The sequence below is a fragment of the Rhinoderma darwinii genome, chromosome 3 (genome assembly GCF_050947455.1).
Source record: "Rhinoderma darwinii isolate aRhiDar2 chromosome 3, aRhiDar2.hap1, whole genome shotgun sequence".
Lineage (NCBI taxonomy): Eukaryota > Metazoa > Chordata > Amphibia > Anura > Rhinodermatidae > Rhinoderma > Rhinoderma darwinii.
In genome coordinates this window covers 347,927,824-347,946,988 of record NC_134689.1, presented here as the reverse complement: position 1 = coordinate 347,946,988, position 19,165 = coordinate 347,927,824, and the positions used below count along the sequence as shown (strand labels likewise).

Here is a 19,165-nt window from a genome sequence, read left to right as displayed (position 1 = left end):
AAATGGGTTTAACACTTATTTATTTTAAAAAAAGAACTTTTTTTTTTTTTTTTTTTCCTATCGAAGCCATATGAGAGCTTTTTTTTTTTTTTTTTTTTTTTTTTTGCGGGACGAAATGTTTTGTATTGGAACCAATATGGGGTGCATGAGACTTATTGATAGTTATTATTTAGAAGGGGAGAGGGTGAGAAAAAAAATAGTCCACCATAGTTTTGTTTGCGGTCTATCCTGCGGTTTAAATGTTTGAACTTTATTTGGGACCTTGCGATCGTGTTAGAGAGAGATGGATGGATTTTATGGTTTGCGCTTTTTATTTATTTTATTTTTTTAACCAAAATAGGGTTTTTTTCTTTTCTGTTAAACGTTCTTTTACTTTTTCTCTATGCAGTCTTCTGATCTCTTATATAATACTTTGGTATAGTTGGGCTATGTTCATATTTGCATTTGTTAGAGGCTCCTAACCGAGCCCCAGATTCGGTCCAAAATATAACCCCATTACTGAAAAATAAATCTCTTTACCCATCCTGCGCTGCTAACTGCTGACCTGTCTCTAATCTCCCCTTCATCTCTGAACTCCTGTAAGGCTTGGTCCACTCTCACCTAGTCCACTATATCTCTGCTAAAGGCCCTTTTACACCGGCCAATCGGCCGGTGCAGCGAGCGCTGATCAACGAGACCTCATTCATCGTGCTTGCTTGCTCCTGTCACACGGAGCTATGGATGGGGACGAGCGGTCGTTGCTGCGATTGCACACTGTCGGCAGCGCGTCTCCCTGTTTACACAGATGTGCTGCCGACAGCGATAATCTTTTACGTCTTTAAAACTATACCACCAGCAGATGATTGAGCGTTTGCTTGGTCATCTGCTGATCGTAGTCTACCCCCCCCCCCCCCCCCCCCCGTTTACACAGGGAAATTATCGGCAACGAGCCTTATATGAACGCTCGTCTGCCCAATAATCGTCCTCTGTATAACCCCCTTAAAGAGGCTCTGTCACCAGATTATAAGTGCCCCATCTCCTACATAATCTGATCGGTGCTGTAATGTAGATAACAGTGGTTTTTATTTTGAAAAACTATCATTTTTGAGCAAGTTCTGAGCAATTTTAGATTTATGCTAATTAGTTTCTTAATAGACAACTGGGCGTGTCTTTACTTTTAACCAAGTGGGTGTTGTACAGAAGAGTGTGAGGCTGACCAATCAGTGACCAATCTGTGTCCTGCACTTCTCATTGTTCCAGCCTATTGTTACAGTGTGATTGTGCTGTGGATCATGCTGGGCTGGAACAATGAGAAGTGCAGGACACTGATTAGTCACTGATTGGTCAGCCTCATACACTCCTCTGTACAACACCCAGTTGGTAAAAAGTAAAAACACGCCCAGTTATCTAAGTCATTAGGATAAATCTAAAATTGTTTAAAGGGAATGTGTTGCCAGCAAAACATGTTTTTGTTTTTTTTTTAATTAAACATTTAGTGTGTAGGTGATTAAACATTGTTAAAATTTTTATTTTTTTCACGAGTCAGGAAATATTATAAATTAGATTCTAATTTATAATATTTCCCATTGCTGGTCACTAGATGGAGCTATTCCCAAAATTGCAGCATTGCATGTGGTAAAGCAACCACATTGCTTTTTGCTGCAAAATTGGGAAAAAAAGCACTCGCTCTAGTGAGCTCTGAGAATCCCCCCCTCCTTTATCCTGGCTAGTGCCGGGATAAACGAGGGGTTTGAACGGTCTAACCTCCTACACTGTGTCGCCATTTTTTGAGCTAACACACAGTGTAGTAGGTTTACATACAGTAGTAAACACACACAAACACGAACATACATAGAAATCTCTTACCTGCTCCTGCCGCCGCGGCTCCCTCCGGCCCGTCCGCTCCGTCTGCTGCCTCTGGTCCAAGTGCACAAGTCCGGAAGCCGCGACCGGAAGTAGTAATCTTACTGTCCGGCTGCGACTTCCGGTCCACAGGAAAATGGCGCCGGACGGCGCGCATTTCAAATTGGACTGTGTGGGAGCGGCGCATGCGCAGTTCCCACACAGACGGCGTACACAGAAGTGGATGGGACGGGACCCGTTCGCAGTCCCTATGGGACTGTGGCTGCCGTATTCCATGTCTGTATGTGTCGTTAATCGACACATACAGAAATGGACAAAAAAATGGCAGCCCCCATAGGGAAGAAAAAGTGTAAAAATAAGAAAGTAAAACACAAACACACAAATATAAACGTTTTTAATAAAGCACTAACATCTTTAACATATTTAAAAAAAAATTGTGATGACACTGTTCCTTTAACTTGCTCAAAAATGATAGTTTTTCAAAATAAAAAGCACTGCTGTTATCTACATTCCAGTGCCCATCAGATTATGTAGGAGGGAGGGCACTTATAATCTGGTGACAGAGCCTCTTTAACTCTATTATTAACCGTTTACAATCTGGTTTCAGCAATCTAGTAAGGGCAGTTTCTGTACAGTATAAAGTCTCAAATGATCTCCTGTAGATCTCACTGCAGCCTTTGACACTGTAGACCACAAACTCCTACTTAACATCATCCTCCACTCTATTGGCCTTAAAGGGGTTTTCCAATATTTTTTTTTTTTTTTTATCACTGCAACGCTTCTCAATTTATCTATTAATGCCCCCTGAATATAGTTATCTAATTTTTTATTTACTATTGTACTCTTTTGTTTACCTCTGTTTCGTTTTACCTCTGTGTTCGTTGTCTCGCTTTTCCTGTCATACAGTTCCCAGCATGCAATGCGCTGGCAGCAGGGACTCCTCACGCCTACTACACCCAGCTATAACCCTTTTCTAATCTCCGTTGCCATTTTACTTCTCTTATTAGATCAGTGAGAGCTAAAGATAAATGTGCAACATATCAGTGCTGTACCAAACACGCTCTTACATAATGGTAAAAAAAAAAAAATTTCATTTGATCCCAAGAATGTACGTTTCCCCAGAGCCGAGCACTAGTATAAGTTCGGCTCCGAATGTCCAAATATGGACTGTGCTGTCAGGGGAAACCCTAGCGCTAGAAGTCCTTGTCAGAGCGCTACTAGCACTCTGTCAGGAGCAGTGCTTGAGTCCCAATCACTGAGATTTCTTCTGATAGTTTCCAGGTCCGCTGCTAGGGGAGTGAAAATGACACGCAGGAGTGGGCATGCACGATGAACACTGCTATTGTAGAAACCACGCATGCTCAGGGACTAGCAGTGTTTACCACGCATGCCCACTTCTGAGCTATCACAGTGCCTGCGCGTCATTTTCTCTACCCTAGCAGCAAACCGGAAACTATCAGAAGAAAAGGAGTATCCGGTCCACTACTTCCCTCAGTGTACAGTGACGTCCAGAATGACGTTACCCGTACATTAAGCCAGCCAGAAAAACGGAACTCAAAATTCATGGACTGGGTAGTGCCAGAAGTATTTTGCTACTGGAGGTGCATCACGTAACAGGTGCTGGAAACGGGTGTTAGAAGATTAAATCAAAACGTAAGTATATTACAAATTATATTACATTATTTTTCCTCAAACCCCCCCCTTTAAGGACACTGCTCCCTTGGTTTTCTTCCTATCTGTCTGACCGCTCATTCAGTGTCATTTGCTGGATCTTCTCCTCTTCCCCTCTGTCTGGGTTCCTTAGGGATCAGTCCTAGGTAGTGTCCCCCCCCCCCCCCCCCCCCTCTATATACAGCTCCTATTGGACTAACCATCTGCCGATTTTGGCTTCCGGTACCATATCTACGCTGATGACAGCCAATCATATACCTCTTCCCATGACATCACCTCTGCTCTAATACAAAACACCAGTGATTGTCTGTCCAATGTCTCTAACATCATGTCCTCTCTCTATCTGAATCTTTCTAAAACTGAGCTCTTCAGGTTCCCACCATCTAATAACCTACATAAACCTGATGTCTCCATCTCAGTGTGTGTCATTACCATAACTCCTAGGCAGCACGCCCGCTGTCTTGTGTTTTTTTTTTTTTTTTTTTGTTTTTTTTTACTCGGATCTTTCCTTTACTCCACACATGAAATCACTTGCACGTTCCTGTCACCTTCACCTCAAGAACGTCTCCAGAATCCGCCCTTTTCTTACTGTGGAAACAGTCAAAACTCATTGTCGCTCTGACTCACTCTCGTCTTGACTACTGTAACTCATTACTAATCGGTCTTCCACCTCCCTAAACTCATGCCTCTCCAATCTATCCTTAAAGGGGTTTTCCACGTTCTGACAACTGATGACCTTTCCACCGGATAGGTCATCCGTATATGATTGGTGCGGGTCCGACACCAGGACCCTGCAATGATCAGCTGCTGCGTCTGCCTCCGGGCGTCGGACGATACTGCCGGAAGCAAAGAATAGCTGGCAAGCTGCAGTCCCTTCTCCTCCTATTCAAGTGAATAGGAGCGGTTCTGCCGAACGGCCGCTATGCAGTGATTGGAGCCATCTGCTTCCGACCCCCAACTACTGCATACCGTTCAAAACATCCAGTTCCCGGAGGCAGCCGGATCAGATGATCGGAGTGGGGTCCGGGTTTCAGACCCACACTGATCATTGATCATATACTGATGACCTTTTCGGTGCATAGGTCATCCGTTGTCAGAACGTGGAAAACCCCTTTAAAGGCTATTTACATGTTTTTGAAATAGTGTTTTTTTTGTTTTTAAATAAAAATGTCTGTGATTGCAACTTTCAAAATATTTTATTAAAAATTATTTTTACTTTTGAGATACAGCTGCCATGTATCCTGTATACAGAGCAGCTGTATCATGATCGAAGACCTGAATCAGTCAGAACTATAAACTTAGATGTGATCGACAGCAACTTGATCCTGCGTGTCTGAGACTGAACCAGTCAGTCCCGCAGACCTGACGAATACAGGTTTCAGTTCTGTATACAGAATGCAAACCAGCTGTACCTCACTGATTTTAAAATAGAGTTTTTGTTTTTTAATAAAAATGTCTGTGTACAAAGCAGCAGCCAGGCTCCACTTTCTGACCAACCGCTACATGAACCCCTCCACCCTGTGCCAGTCACTGCACTGGTTTTCCATTCCCTTCAGAATAAAATTCAAACTTATTACTTTCACCCACAAAGTTCTCTACAGTGCTGCACCTCCTTACATCTCCTCCCTCATCTCTGTCTACCACCCTACTCGGGCTCTACGTTCTGCCAACGACCTTAGATTAACATCCACCATAATCCGAACCTCCCACTCTCTTCTCCAGGATTTTTCTCGTGCTGCACCAGTCCTCTGTCTGGGGTAGCACGTTCTAATCAGATTAATTCCCAATAGCCACAGTTTTAAACGTGCCCTGAAAACACACCTTTTTAGACAGGCCTATAACATTCCCTAATCTGACTCCTTTCTCTGACCCCCCCCGCCCCTTTTACTTGAGCCCCTCATTCCACAGTATCCCCCCACACGCCTTGCACCATAATGCACTTCATGTCCGTCCTATACAGGTACTGGCTGGTGACCGGCTCATGCGGCTTTGTGTACTACCCAATGTGTATAAAAGATGTCTGGACCATTGTACCGAACAAGCACTTTTTACATTTTGTCTCCCTTATTTCCTCATAGATTGTAAGCTCTTGTGAGCAGGGTGCCGATTCCTCTTGTTTGAATTGTATATTAGCTTTGTCACTATGTAATGTCTACAATTCAGGGGGACACGTACAAAGTGCTGCGTAATATGTTGGCGCTATATAAATATTTTTATTACAAAATGCCTAAAAAAAAATAGCACCAAATGCTTCGCTTTTCTTTCTGGTAAAACAATGGACACTTGAGAACTCAATCAATGGTTACTGTCGGGACGCTGTAGGTGCTTGTAATGCGTCAGATCTGTCACTGCGTTATTGTCGTTCTGCTCCTATGACCACATCAGAGTTCCATTGTTTTGCTTGAACAAAGCCTTAGGGCTCATTCAGATGAACGTTAATAACGTCCGTGTGCTGCGCAGGAAAATAACGCACAGCACACGGACCCATTGATTTCATTGGGGCTGTTCACACATGCAGGAGTTTTCACGCAGTGTGTCCATTGCGTAAAACTTACTGCATGTCCTATATTGGTGCGTTTTTCACGCACCTATCTCCCATTGAAGTCAATGGGTGCGTGAAAACCACGCACTGCACACGTCCGGGTGCTGTGCGTGATTAATGCATCGATTCAATTGAAAATTAAAAAAAAAAAAATGTGCTTTGCAAGTGCGTGAATAACGTATGCCCTCGCAAAGAACACTGATGCATAACGGACCAGATTCACGCCTGTCTTCCACGCGCGTGAATCTGATACGCTCGTGTGAATTTAGCCTTAGGCAATAATGCTTTGGTATACGGTCAGTGTAAAACTGATAGGCAATCCATTAGGCCGTACCTACCGGGAAACATGCATAAAACTGTAACAAAGTAAAAAAAGAAATATTTTTTTAATAAAAACAAATTCAAAAGTTGCATTAAAGCAATAATATTGTTTTAGAAAAAAACAAAACGTAAAAGTTTACGTAGCCTTTAAATGCTATTGACGGTGGCATTTAAGGAGTTAGGTCCGAACTTTGCCTTTGCAGCGGTTGTCAGTCAACGTTGGGGTCCCACAGTGATCGCTTGGGCACATTTCCTGACTTAACTGAACCAAACCATGACGTACAGTTGCGTCCTGGGTTAAATCCTGTCGCTCCACTGCTCCCCATTGGCCTTTATTTACTGAGCTACAGCAGTGACGTCGCGTTGACATGCCGGTGCCACTGTGTACTGTTGCTGGTCCTATTGCTGGCATCTATTTAGTACTATAGGAAACTTGGACGATTCCTTCCAACAAAATGGTCACACTAACAAAGTATGCAGCCAGCCCCCTCCTCCTAAACTTCCTGACTAATGTGCACTAGAATTAGAGGAAACATGGCTGCCGCCTAAAAGAAGTACACACTGCCTGTTCTATGACATTTTTATATAGATCGTAACGGAAGTAAGAAATATAAGGAGATTGAGGTTTTTCTTTGTTTGGATTCCCTTTTAGCAGTGTAAGGCTTCGTTCACATCTGCGTCATGGCTCCGTTCCAACGTTCCGTTGGAGCTTTCTGTCGGAACGGAGCCCTGACTGACACAAATTGAAACCAAAGGTTTCCGTTTCCATCACCGTTGATTACAATGGTGACTGATCCGGTGCCAATGGTTTCAGTTTGTCTCTGTTGTGCAAGGGTTCCGTTGTTTTGACGGGATGAATACTGGTCTTCATCCTGTCAAAACGATGGATCCCTTGCACAACCGAGACATACTGAAACCATTGGCACCGGATCAGTCACCATTGAAATAAACGGTGATGGAAACCTTTGGTTTGTTTGGCAGTCAGGGCTCCATTCCGAAAAAGCTTCGACGGAGCTTTGGAGCCCTGACGCAGATGTGAACATAGTGTCACAGTGCACCTCCTGTTAGAAAATGCTTCTGAGTGACGAGGGCTGTTTCTTCCTGGCTGATAAATGTTCAGCATTGTCTATGGAGGAGTCCTGGGAACTAGATCACCAGGGTGTGGTGTTGAGGACCGCATAACACATGTAAAAGAAAGGCATGGCCGGTTACATGAAAAAAAGGTCCTAATGACTTGAAGGTTATATGAAATTAGAAAAGGGCAGTTTTTTCCTGGAAACAGCGCAACTCTTGCCCCCATTGGCTGTCTGCTATTGCAAACATATATATGGAGATAATGCTTTGTATGCGTCTCCCCTGTCATTCACTGGCTTCGGGGGAGGGGGGGCTGTACTCTCATCACTTCCTGAAGTACAGGCCTTTTTAATTTTTTTTGTTTATTTCAATAGGGATAAGGTGCCCACCTCTACCGCAAGGTCCATACATCCATAAAGGCAGTGTCTCCAGTATGCCCACCCACAGGGAAGTTTTAAAAAATAGCTGCAACATTTAAAAATAAGACACACATTATTGCTCTTCTACAATTCTAGAAACTTACATCAAACTACCGCTACCCGACATTTGGCGTATGTGGGGGGGGGGGGGCTGACTCAGGATCTGAGCCTGCTCATGCACAGTGGGTATCCACTCTGTATTACAGCTGAGACCCTGCTCTAATGTCTGGGGTCAGAGAACTCCTATCTCGGCCGGTTCACCACTCCGATGCTGAGGTCAGTAGCGACCACGGCATCTAAGCTGTTAGAGGGAGGGGCTTAATATTAAAATGCTAAAAGGACCATACACTGAAATACAGAAGTATTGCAGTGTATTCAGGTCCCCCAGTGGGACTAAAAAAAAAAAGTTAAATTGTTTTAAGAAGGTTTTCAAGTAAATAAATAACCCATTGCCGTAATCCTATTAACCCGCAGAATAAAGTTAACATGTCATGTAGCCGTCGCGCTGTACTGCAGGGGGAAGCTTTGTCCTGCCGCATCGTCCTTAGCTGGTCCGCCCCGTCCAGTCGCTGTTTCCCCATGTAACAGCAGTTCTGTGGGGAAGCAGACACTCCTCGTGCATATCCCACCACCACCATGCCCCCCCCCCCCCATTGTAGATCAGGCCGCTGTAGCTCCCACTAGGAGCTGAATCCCTGGCCAAAGCGTCGGCAACCTCTGGCCGGGGACTCCGCTCCTACTGGCAGCTATAGCGGCGCAATCTACAAGAAAGGGGGGTTGGTGCTATCTGCTAGGGGTGAGGCACTATCTACATGGGCACCGTGGCACTATATTGGGGGGGTGGCACAGTGGGCACTGTCATTACATGTGGGCACTGTCATTACGTGTGCGCTGTGGCACTGCATGTGGGCACTATGTGCGGACTGTGGCACATTGTCACTGTGGGCACTATCTACATGGGCACTGGTGTTTTCAGGAGATTGGGACAAAAAAAACTGACAAATGAAATTATTTTTTCTTTACGGCCAGATGGCAAATGGATGAAAATTTGGAGACTGACCAATAATCCGTTTTTAGTGCATCTTTTTTTCACTGTCATGTGCCTAAATGACTATGCCAGGAGTCCCTTTGACATGTGCCGTGGTCGGGCTGGCGGCTGACTCAGGCTTAGGGCCAGCTAACACGTTGCGGAAATAGTGCGTATTTTCCGCAACTGAATTAGTTGCAGAGAAAATCTGCTGCTACTGTATTTGCTGCAAAAAATGATTAAAGAGTCTAACGTTAAATACATAAATTCCCTTTTAAAAAAATAAAACCAATATGGCTGATCGAAATGCTTCCCTAAAATGTGAGGTCGGGGTTCTTACATTGTTCTAGATCAGAAAACCGCCTTAGCTTTGCTGCTGTGCCAGTTTTTTGGTAAGGGATATACAGTGTTTGCATAGACCATTCATATGGCACTGTGACTACCCTTGAGCTGTATCTGTGTCTTCCGACTCTGGATACACGTACCTGCTCGGCCGAATCGGACTGTTTACTGCTATAAGGGTAATAATCCAATTCCAGGCACATCTGCTTGTTATATATGTGATCAGACATGTTAATACGCAACATACCCAATCCAAGTTGTTGGACTCTTGGGTGGCCCCCATACGCATTATTGACAGATCATTCCAAAATAAGGAGGGTCAACGAAAATGATCTGTGTATGGCCAACTTGGCTATTCCAGCTGTAGAAGAGGGACTGCATATCGCTAGACTGCAGCGGCGCTGCACATAAAAAAAAAAATGCTCAAAAGGGCCTTAGCCCCCTCATTGTTGTGATCGATGGGGGTTCATTCAGTTAGTGATATGCCGTCACTTGCTACGACGAGAATACCAGGTCTAGATCTGTGGGACGAGCTGCATCTGTCATTTCTTCCCGTGTGCTTCTTTATGGAGGTCGTGTCTTGTAAAATGTCTCCCCATTAGTGTATTTCTACCCTGTCGTTCTGTTATATTCATTTATTTCGGATTCCTCTGCTCAGGTGTCCCTTTTCCCAAGAACTTCATGTCGGTGGCAAAGACCATCTTGAAGCGTCTGTTCCGGGTGTACGCCCACATCTACCACCAGCACTTTGACTCGGTCATGCAGCTACAGGAAGAAGCACATCTCAACACATCATTTAAACATTTCATTTTCTTTGTACAGGTGAGAGCTCCCATGTAGTTATTAGAACCTCACTATTGGTTTTTCATAGATCTATTATATGCACATGTAAAAATTGCAGCTTGTGTTTTTTTGCTTTATATGAAGGTTTATGTAGAGCGCTTTATAAAATTCTTACCTTGACCACCGTGGTGCCAAACTACTGGTAATTCTGTACTATAGGATGTAACCTATGCACACCGGTCCTCTGCATTGTAGCGGGTCATGGCTTCATTCTTTACTAATACAGTGGGCCTCAGAGGAACGCATCATAGTAAATTAAAGTATTCTTAATGCTGGCACATAAATGATGCAAGCTGGCATTCTGACATGAGTGCCCCGATGTAATCGCTACAATGCATTGATCTGGACGCTTGCTGACGGAATTTAGGGGCCAATGACAACACGTAGTTGTCCGCTATTCACTTTGTTACTGTCAACCACGAGTTGTGGTAATGCTGTGATCTTACTGCATTAATAGATGAAGCTATGACTATCAGGCTGGACTCGCACGAGCATGTTCGGTACGTAAAGCACGGGACGTATTTCGGCCACAAGTCCCGGACCGAACACACTTCAGGGAGCCGGGCTCCTAGCATCATAGTTATGTACGACGCTAGGAGTCCCTGCCTCGCTGCCGGACAACTGTCCCGTACTGTAATCATGTTTTCAGTACAGGACAGCAGTTGCACGGAGAGGCAGGGACTCCTAGCATTGTACATTACTATGATGCTAGGAGTCCGGCTCCCTGCACTGTGTTCGGTCCGGGACTTCCGCCCGAAATACATCCGTCCATTACGGACGTAACATGGTCGTGTGAATCCAGCCTTACCCTCCCCCCTTTCTTCGCCAGCTGCAAAGGACTTGCAACTCAGTGGGCCCATTTTAGAGGTTCTGTCGCCACCTACAAGGGAATTTTCATATTAATCCGGCATGGGATTATTTTTAAGTCTATTTCTGAACGAACAGGTGTCCGGTTAGTGGAATGTCACTGTATATTGTTTGAGTTGAACCCTTTGTATCATTTTTGTGCAGGAATTTAATCTGATTGACCGTCGAGAGCTGGCTCCCCTTCAGGAACTGATTGAAAAACTGGGATCCAAAGACAGATAAGCAGAGAGAAGGGTGTTCTTCCAGTGAGAAATGGTCTCCCCTCACCGCACATACCAGCTGCAAGCCTTTGTCATATAACCATTAGCTACCTGAAGGAAACCCATTACCACTGAATTCCCAGAGGAGGTCGCCACTGGAAGTCGTCTTTTACATAGAGATTGCCTTGCGTTATTTTTGTATGAACTTTTATAGAGATGCTTTAAAGGAACACTCCACTAGATGTGCGTATAGACGCTTCAGTCTTCACATCTGCTGGTTTTCTGCAAGGGTGCGAGAAAATCTTAATCTCCCACTATATTTTTATTATTTTTTAGTCTGTTGCTGCAAGTCAACCAACAGATGTGGCCTTTCTATAACACTGTCTTCACTTCTTGCATTACTGTTCTCTTGCTCTATGTACAGTTTATATTCTATTGAAGGCTTCATGTACAACAAACTTTTTTTTTTATTTTTTAAATGTACTTTTTATTTTTTTTGAGTTATGATAGGTAACTGCTTTTCATTGGATCCTGTTCTGCAGTAGAGCGGGGAGGAACGGGTAAGCCAAACGTGGGCATGAATGGCCCAGGGGGTTACCTAGAAGGACATTGGGTGTTTTACTCTTTTTACTCTGCCACTTCAATCTTTTTATTTGACTTACATTTTTATAAGCTTTAGATGTGATGAAATGACATTTGTATTGAATACAAGTCTAATGTTCAGAATTTTGGAACAAGATCTATTTTTTTAAATTTGCTATGATAAAGATAATGAGAGCGTCGGTTCGCTGGGGTGGAGTAAACTTGTGTTCTGTTTTAAGTGAAAAATAAAAGTACGATCAATGCAATGAGTGTGAGACACGGTATGAAGTGATATTAATGATAAGCGGGGGTAATACCAATACAGACTGCAGTTCCGTCCCAAATCTGATAGATAGATCTCTCTAATCTATCTTTCAAGTGCTGTGTATGAACCATAGAAATTGGTATCCAAATGCTTAAAATATCTTATAGGAGATTTGTCAGAAATTCACTGGTGGTCCAGCCTTATTACAGCAACCAATCATTATCCAGATCCTTAAAAGATATGCCAAAACTTTTTTTTTAAAGTTTAGCTGTCCGTTTTGATCGGTGGGGGTCCAAGCACTCATACCCCCACCATTCGCTAAAATGAAGCTGCAGGAGCACTGAGTTCAGGTTATTTTCTGATCGGCTTGCCAAGGAAAGCTGAGTGAGCGATGTATGGGCTCATAAAGGAAGCAGCACAGCGCTCACCTGAGTGGTCGGGCCCCCACCGATCAAGAATAGTGAAATGTCACGATCACACTTCAAAAGTTTAGTTGAAAGTTTAGTTACCCTTTAACTGGCTTGATGTGGATGGGGAGTTTCTGCCCTATGACAAGGGTGTACAGCCAGAGCACAGGGACAATTGTCATGGGGACGCAAACATCGAGGATCTGCAGGCACTGGGGCTGTAATACAAGCAACAGCAAAAAGCTATTCAAAGTTTTTGGGTTTTCTCTTCACATTTTTCATGTGAGTTTATGGTCTTTTATACATCATTCCTGGAAGTTCTCTATTATGTGATGTATTGGGGAATCGCTACACTTTCTCCCAGAGCCTTAAAGGGGTTGTATAAGATTAGAAAAACATGGCATGCTCCTTCCTTTTACGAGGTCAATTTTTTTTAAATTCAGCAGCGTAAAAAATACACCTTAATATGAGCAGCACAGTGTGTTTCTTGTTGAAATGAATGGGAAACTCCAGGTTTATTTCAACTGTATTTTGGAGTGTAAAAAGAGTCTTTTCTGCTGCCTGGATATAAGCCGTGTGAAGATACTGAAAGTGAATCCTGTCCAGATAAGTGGGTGGTCTAACTGCATAGAGAAAGCCCATTCAGGGATTATCTGATCAGAAAATGCTTCCCTCCAGAGACCACCACACTCTTGCCAATGGGTTGAGTCGGGTATTGCCGCTGATCTCCTTTCACGTGAATAGGGAAGAGCTGCAATACCTGTCGTAGCCCATGGACCAGAGTGGAGCTATTCATTCTTTTAATCTCATGCAACCCTTGTAAGGCACAGAGCGTGCTGGGCTGCTTTCTAGGATTGATTGTAAAGTTTCCAATATGGATATGTGCATCCTGATATCTAGTGTGGACTGTAAAGCTTATGGGTCTCATACCTAAAAACCGATAGATAAAGCCAACAGTTGTCCTATAGTAAGCGAGCAGCGTTTATTACTCTAGTGGAAGTGTGAAAATACAGGTAGCATTGTGGCCATGTACTAGAGTAGGGGTCAGCAACCTATGGCACTCCAGCTCCCAGCATGCCCTGACAGCCAATGGCTTTATTATTCTAGCCAACGGCTGTTGGGGCATGCTGGGAACTGTAGTTTCACAACAGCTGGAGTACCGAAGGTTGCTGATCCCTGCTTAGAGGCACATGATGCTCAATGTTTTAATATCACCAGCGCTGATCTCCCATAGTGATATTATGCCAGTGATTGCAAAGCAAGAACACATCAAAATGATGTATTTTCTAAAGGAAACTTGAAACCATTGAATTGCCACCATCATTTGGCTTCTTCGAGATGCTTTGTCATCTATGATGTCCCCCATGGACGAACATTGGGTCGAGTCCGATGCCATATGAACACAGGTTTTGACCCTCGGCCATTTAAGTAATTTCTTCAAAATATCACATGATGGAAGTTCTCATGTAGAAGGGCTTTTTTGTTTTTTTTACTCAAATGATACTTGTGTTCTCGTGCCAACTTTGATTATTCAGAACAACCCCTTTTGGATCATAGGTTATGCCAAGTTGCTATTTTTAAGCTGGGGAGGCACCATAGCAGTGCCAACGCTGGAGTCTAATCACCGGCCCTTGTATTTGAAGATCAGGTGAGGTGACACATTTAGTGACTGTTCTTTGTTAACATCTACGATGTGAGCAATGCATTGGTGGTACATGAGTTGTTTGCTGCCTGCTTGAAAGGTGCCTCGTGGCTCTTCAGCTTTCAATGACTTGCCAATGGGCAGGTGAATAGCTTACATATCAGATCCTCTCTGTGCCAGCAGATGTAAGTTTATGCCTGTTTTTTGAGCATTGTAATAAAATACACTTTCGTCCTTTAAATGTTTGGTTTGTGCATCGTTCTCCCTATGAAGTGCTGTTATCACCAGTAACGTAAACGAAAGGTTATATTAGTAATATTGGAGCTGTCCGACTATTGCCCTGGTCTTTTTACTGCATCTTTTGTGTATGTAGGGAGGGTTGAGGCGGTGCTGTTAGTTCCCAATTCTTCTTTCACCTCTCATACTGTGATGCGAGCTTGGGACTGCTGGGTGGCTTCAGTGATGTCACACAGGCGCATGACAACTTATGTACTTCTACCAGACCACCGGTGGCGCCTAATTACTTCAGAGAGCTATATTTATTTTACTCCTCACTCCGTGTGGCACTGGCACCCAAGGTAAAATGGGTGATTTCAATGTGTGCAGGAGCATGTACAGGTGTCATTACGGATTCCCCTTGTCAATGGGATGTATTTCTACAGTCTAAGGGCTTATTTACACGAGCGCTGCACATGCCGGACATGGAAAACTGCAGATTTTCACGTCCGAGGTGCATCCGTGCGCCGCGCTGCGGGACGTGATGTCACGCATCCCCCATAGATGAGTCTATGGAGGGATGCACGAAAAGAACAGACATGTCCTATTTTCGCACGGACCCTTCATATGGTCTGTTGAAACAACGGCTGTGTGAACGGCCACATTGAATTACATAGGTCTGTGGGACGGGCTCTGTTTCAACGGCCGTCACACAGACGTTTCACATACTCGTGTAAATAAGCCCTGATATTGTTAACACTTATTGGACCGTGTCCGAGTGTGTAGGGATCCATCCCATTTACAAGCGGAATGGTAACCTAGTCAGGCCCCGTGCACACAACCGTAAAAATGGGCTCATAGACTTCTATTGGCCACGGGTACCTTCCCATTTGCGTATGGAAAGGTGCCCCGGCCGTTGAAAAATTATAGAAAGTGTCCTATTTAAGGCTGTAATTACGGGAGCGTTGCTAGGCAACGTCAGGGGATTTCAATATTTGAATAAAGAGAAGCAGAGAAAATGGCGTCTGAGCGATCATGTGACCCTTTTAATGGGTTTGGACATGATTATGAAATTTCCAGCCCCCCTTTTTTTTTTTTTACGGGTCCCTAAATACGGGTGGAATACCGATGACAATGGACTTGTATTTACGTGCACGGGAGGGAAAAAAAAAAAAAAATACGGTCGTGCACATGGTCGTGCACATGGGGCCTTACCATTTATTCATACACTTCCAGGGGGAATAATAGAGGAACAACACAATGCAGTTCTATGAAAAGATGCTGAAGAATTGTCTATTTTAGTAAATATATAGGACTGGATCTTTTAAGATTGGCGCTTCATATGCCAATCTTTGAAGCCCACAGAAGAAACGAGTGATTTGTAATAAGTCATTTTGTTCTGTCCATGCACTTGACTTAGCCCTGATCTGCGTTACATTTCGGCTAGATTTTACGCCACTGGCAAAAAATGTTAGTAAATCTGCTGGGCCGTGCTGGCTTTGCCCTTTTTGTAAACCTAAACACAAGTTGGACTAAATGTGAAATAAAGTTTAATGGGGAAAAACCTCTGCATTTTATTGTCTTTACAGGGTCCAGAAAGCAGACAGTGCTGTACAACCAAGGACTGCATTAGTTCAGGGGGGGAATAACCTTTTTGTAGCGCTCCTATACAGATGTGTCCACCCCTACCTTTCCACAAATCTCACTCGGCCAGCTGCTAGTCACCTCACAACCACTGGGTGGCCACATATAGGAGAAATGACTCCCAATAGGGTATCACAAAATCATGTTATTTTTCGAAGATGGTCAACTCGTGCTACTCATCTTGTGAAATGTTGAGCCAAGAGTAAAGGAAGGACACATATGTATCGTGTATCCAGTCAGTACCTATATGCAGATGCATCACATGGCAGACTGTCTGATGCTTTGACAAAGTTACCTTTTTGACTTTACTCCTCGGGATGTGTGCTGCTGTCGACACCTTTATTTCATGATTATTGCAACATATCGGATTTAGTTCATCCAATTTTGACAGCGTGTTACCATCGCTTTGACTTGGGACCTGTGCCGCTTCACTTTTTTTTTTGATGGCAGACTGGTGGTAAGGGGTAGATTAAGGGTACCATAGGCCATGGCCACTTTTTCAAGTCTGGGCAAGTATTGTAAGGCCTCATTCCAACGACAGGGTTTCCCGGCCGGGTGCCGGCCGTTCATAAATCGGCCGGCACCCGGCTGCATTAGGAATAATAGACCCCTAATGTGGCTATTCACACGACCGATTTTTTGACGGCCTGGAAAACCGGCCGTCAAAAAATAGGACATGCTCTATCTTCGGCCGGGTACCCGGCCGCCCGGCTCCCATAGAAGTCTATGGGGCCGGGTAATACACGGCCATCACCGGGATGTGTCCCGAGTGATGGCCGGGTTTTCCGGCGCTTGCGCTCTATCTCCTCCTCCTCACAGCGCAGAGTGCATGTGAGGAGGAGGAGTTGATGCCATTCTGACGAATGGCTGTGCGCTGACGAATGGCTGCGCTGGCTCCCTTCCCCTGCTTGTTTTAAAAGCGCCCTGGCCTGGCAAAACCTTCAATGGCGCCGCTAGCAGCTGCTGCTGCTATTACTGCAGCGACGCCACTATAGCAGAGCAGGGAGGTATCTCCCCGCTCTGCTATGTGCTAGCCGCACTTTAGCTCCTTGAAGGAGTGGAATCCCTGTGTTTTCGGGGATTCCACTCCTGGACAGAGCGCTTGATGTCTCTGTCCATATCTGGGCAGTGACATCAGGGGAAACTCCTGAAGCGGAATCCCCGAACACATGGGGATTCCCCTTCAGGAGTTGCCGCTGATGTCACTGTCCATGGCCGATTTTACCGGCCGGCACTCGGGTGGGACCCGGTCGTGTGAATCCCGCCTAAGTATTGCAGTGTATTATAAGTGATCAGAGGGACTTTTAATTTAAAAAAAAAAAAAAAAAAAAAAAGTTTAGACATATACTCCAAAATGGTGGCAATTAAGCCTATAAGTCGTCCTGCAAAAAAAAAAAAAAAGCCCTCATACAGCTGCATCGGCAAAAAAATAAGTTATGGCTCTTAAAATATGGTGATACAAAAACAAAGATTTTTGAAAAAAAAATGGCTTTACTGTGTAAAAGTAGGAAAACATAAAACTATATAAATTTGGTATTGTCTCAATCGTAACGTCCTGCTCACAGTTAGGCCCCATGCACACGACCGTCCCCGCAATCACGGCCCGCGATTGCGGGCACGGCCGGCCGCTGACTGACAGCCGCATTTTCGGGCCGTGCTCCCATACAAAGTATGGGAGCACGGCCCCCAAAAAGCGAAAGAACATGTTCCATAATTCCCGGAACATTTCCATGGCACTGACACCCTTCCCTAGTGCTATGGAAAGGTGTCAGTGTTCAATGAAAGTGAATGGCTCCGTTTTTGCGGACCGCAATTGCGGTCTGCAAAAACTGAGGTTTTTTACGGTCGTGTGCATGGGGCCTTAGGCCTTATTCAGACGAACGGGGAATAAGTCCTTGCAACGCTCGTGTTTTTCACACACGTCGCATGGACCTATATTCGTCTATGGGGCCGTGCAGACATGTGCGTGATTTTTACTCAGCGTGAGTCCGCTGAAAAAAAAGTCACATGTCCGTTCTTTGGGCGTATTTCGCACATCACGCACCCATTGAAGTCAATGGGTGAGTTAAAACCACAGAAGCAATTCCGTGGGATGCGCGTGATTCGCGCAACAGCTGTGAAAAGGATGAATGAAAACAGAAAAGCACCACATGCTTTTCTGTTTACAAACATCCAAACAGAGTGTCACAATGATGGCGGCTGCACAAAAATCACGAAGCCACGCATCATATGCTGCTGACACACGAAGCTGTTAAGTGCCTTTTGCGTAGGCAAAACGCCGCGTTTTTTGCCTGCGCAAAAACTGCACGCTCGTGTGAATCCAGCCTTAGGTCATTTATACCACATGGTAAACGGAGTAAATTTAGGATGCAAAAAAAGTGACATTCCTGGGGTTTTTTTTTGCTATTCTCCACCAAAAAAAGTTAATAAATTCTATGTACCCCAAAATGGTGCTCTTAAATAATACAACTTGTCCCGCAAAAAAACAAGTCCTTATACAGCTATGTTGACGCCAAAATAATAAAGTTATACCTCTTTGAATGTGACGATGGAGAAACGTAAAAATTTGTTTGCTCATTAAGGCCTAAAATAGGTGGTCACAAAGGGGTTAAGGTGGTTTTATGGGCAGATATTGCCCGTGTAAACATGCGTCGATTGACATCGCTACGATCGTTCGTCCCCATGCATTTGCATCATGCGATCATTGGCCCTTGTAAAAGTCTTCAGTCGACCCAGATCCAAAAATTATTTGGTTGTGGAACTTCATCTGTAACAGAAGTTTCTGCAAATAATCTGTGCAAAAATGTACCCGGAGGTGTGCGCGCACACAAAATTAAAACCGCCTGAAAATACAGAGTTGTCTGATTTTCAGACTTTTTTTTTTTTTTAAGCCACTCGCGTTTTTCGCAAAATATTTTTACGCCCGTTTTTGGAGCTGGTTTTCTATAGTCAATGAAAAACTGCTCCAAAAGTGACCTTTTTCTCGGGCGTCTTTTTACGCGCCGTTTTTTTTAAAATGAGGCTTAAAATAATGCCCCGTCGGAACAGAACGCCGTATTTCCCATTGAAATCAATGGGCAGATGTTTGTAAGCGTTCTGCTTCTGTTTGTTCCGGCGTTTTTTGAGGTGTATACACCCCGAAATACGCCTGAAAACACTACATGTGCACATACCCTTAACATGAAGCCCGGAGGGTCGCTTTTAGCTGGGCTGAAACTACGTCACGCAACAGGACAATGATCACATGCACAGCAGCAAATC

General features: G+C 44.3%; 1 protein-coding gene across 1 annotated transcript in view; it reads left to right on the top strand.

Moving 5' to 3' along the window:
• MOB1A (MOB kinase activator 1A) overlaps positions 1–14,285 on the top strand; it is a 38,671-nt gene extending 24,386 nt beyond the window's left edge. The window contains exons 5-6 of the mRNA XM_075858483.1: positions 9,897–10,060; positions 11,093–14,285. Coding sequence (XP_075714598.1) covers positions 9,897–10,060; positions 11,093–11,170 — 242 coding nt within the window. The 3' untranslated portion in view covers positions 11,171–14,285. The remainder of the gene's footprint in view (positions 1–9,896; positions 10,061–11,092) is intronic.
• The last annotated feature ends 4,880 nt before the right edge of the window (positions 14,286–19,165 follow it).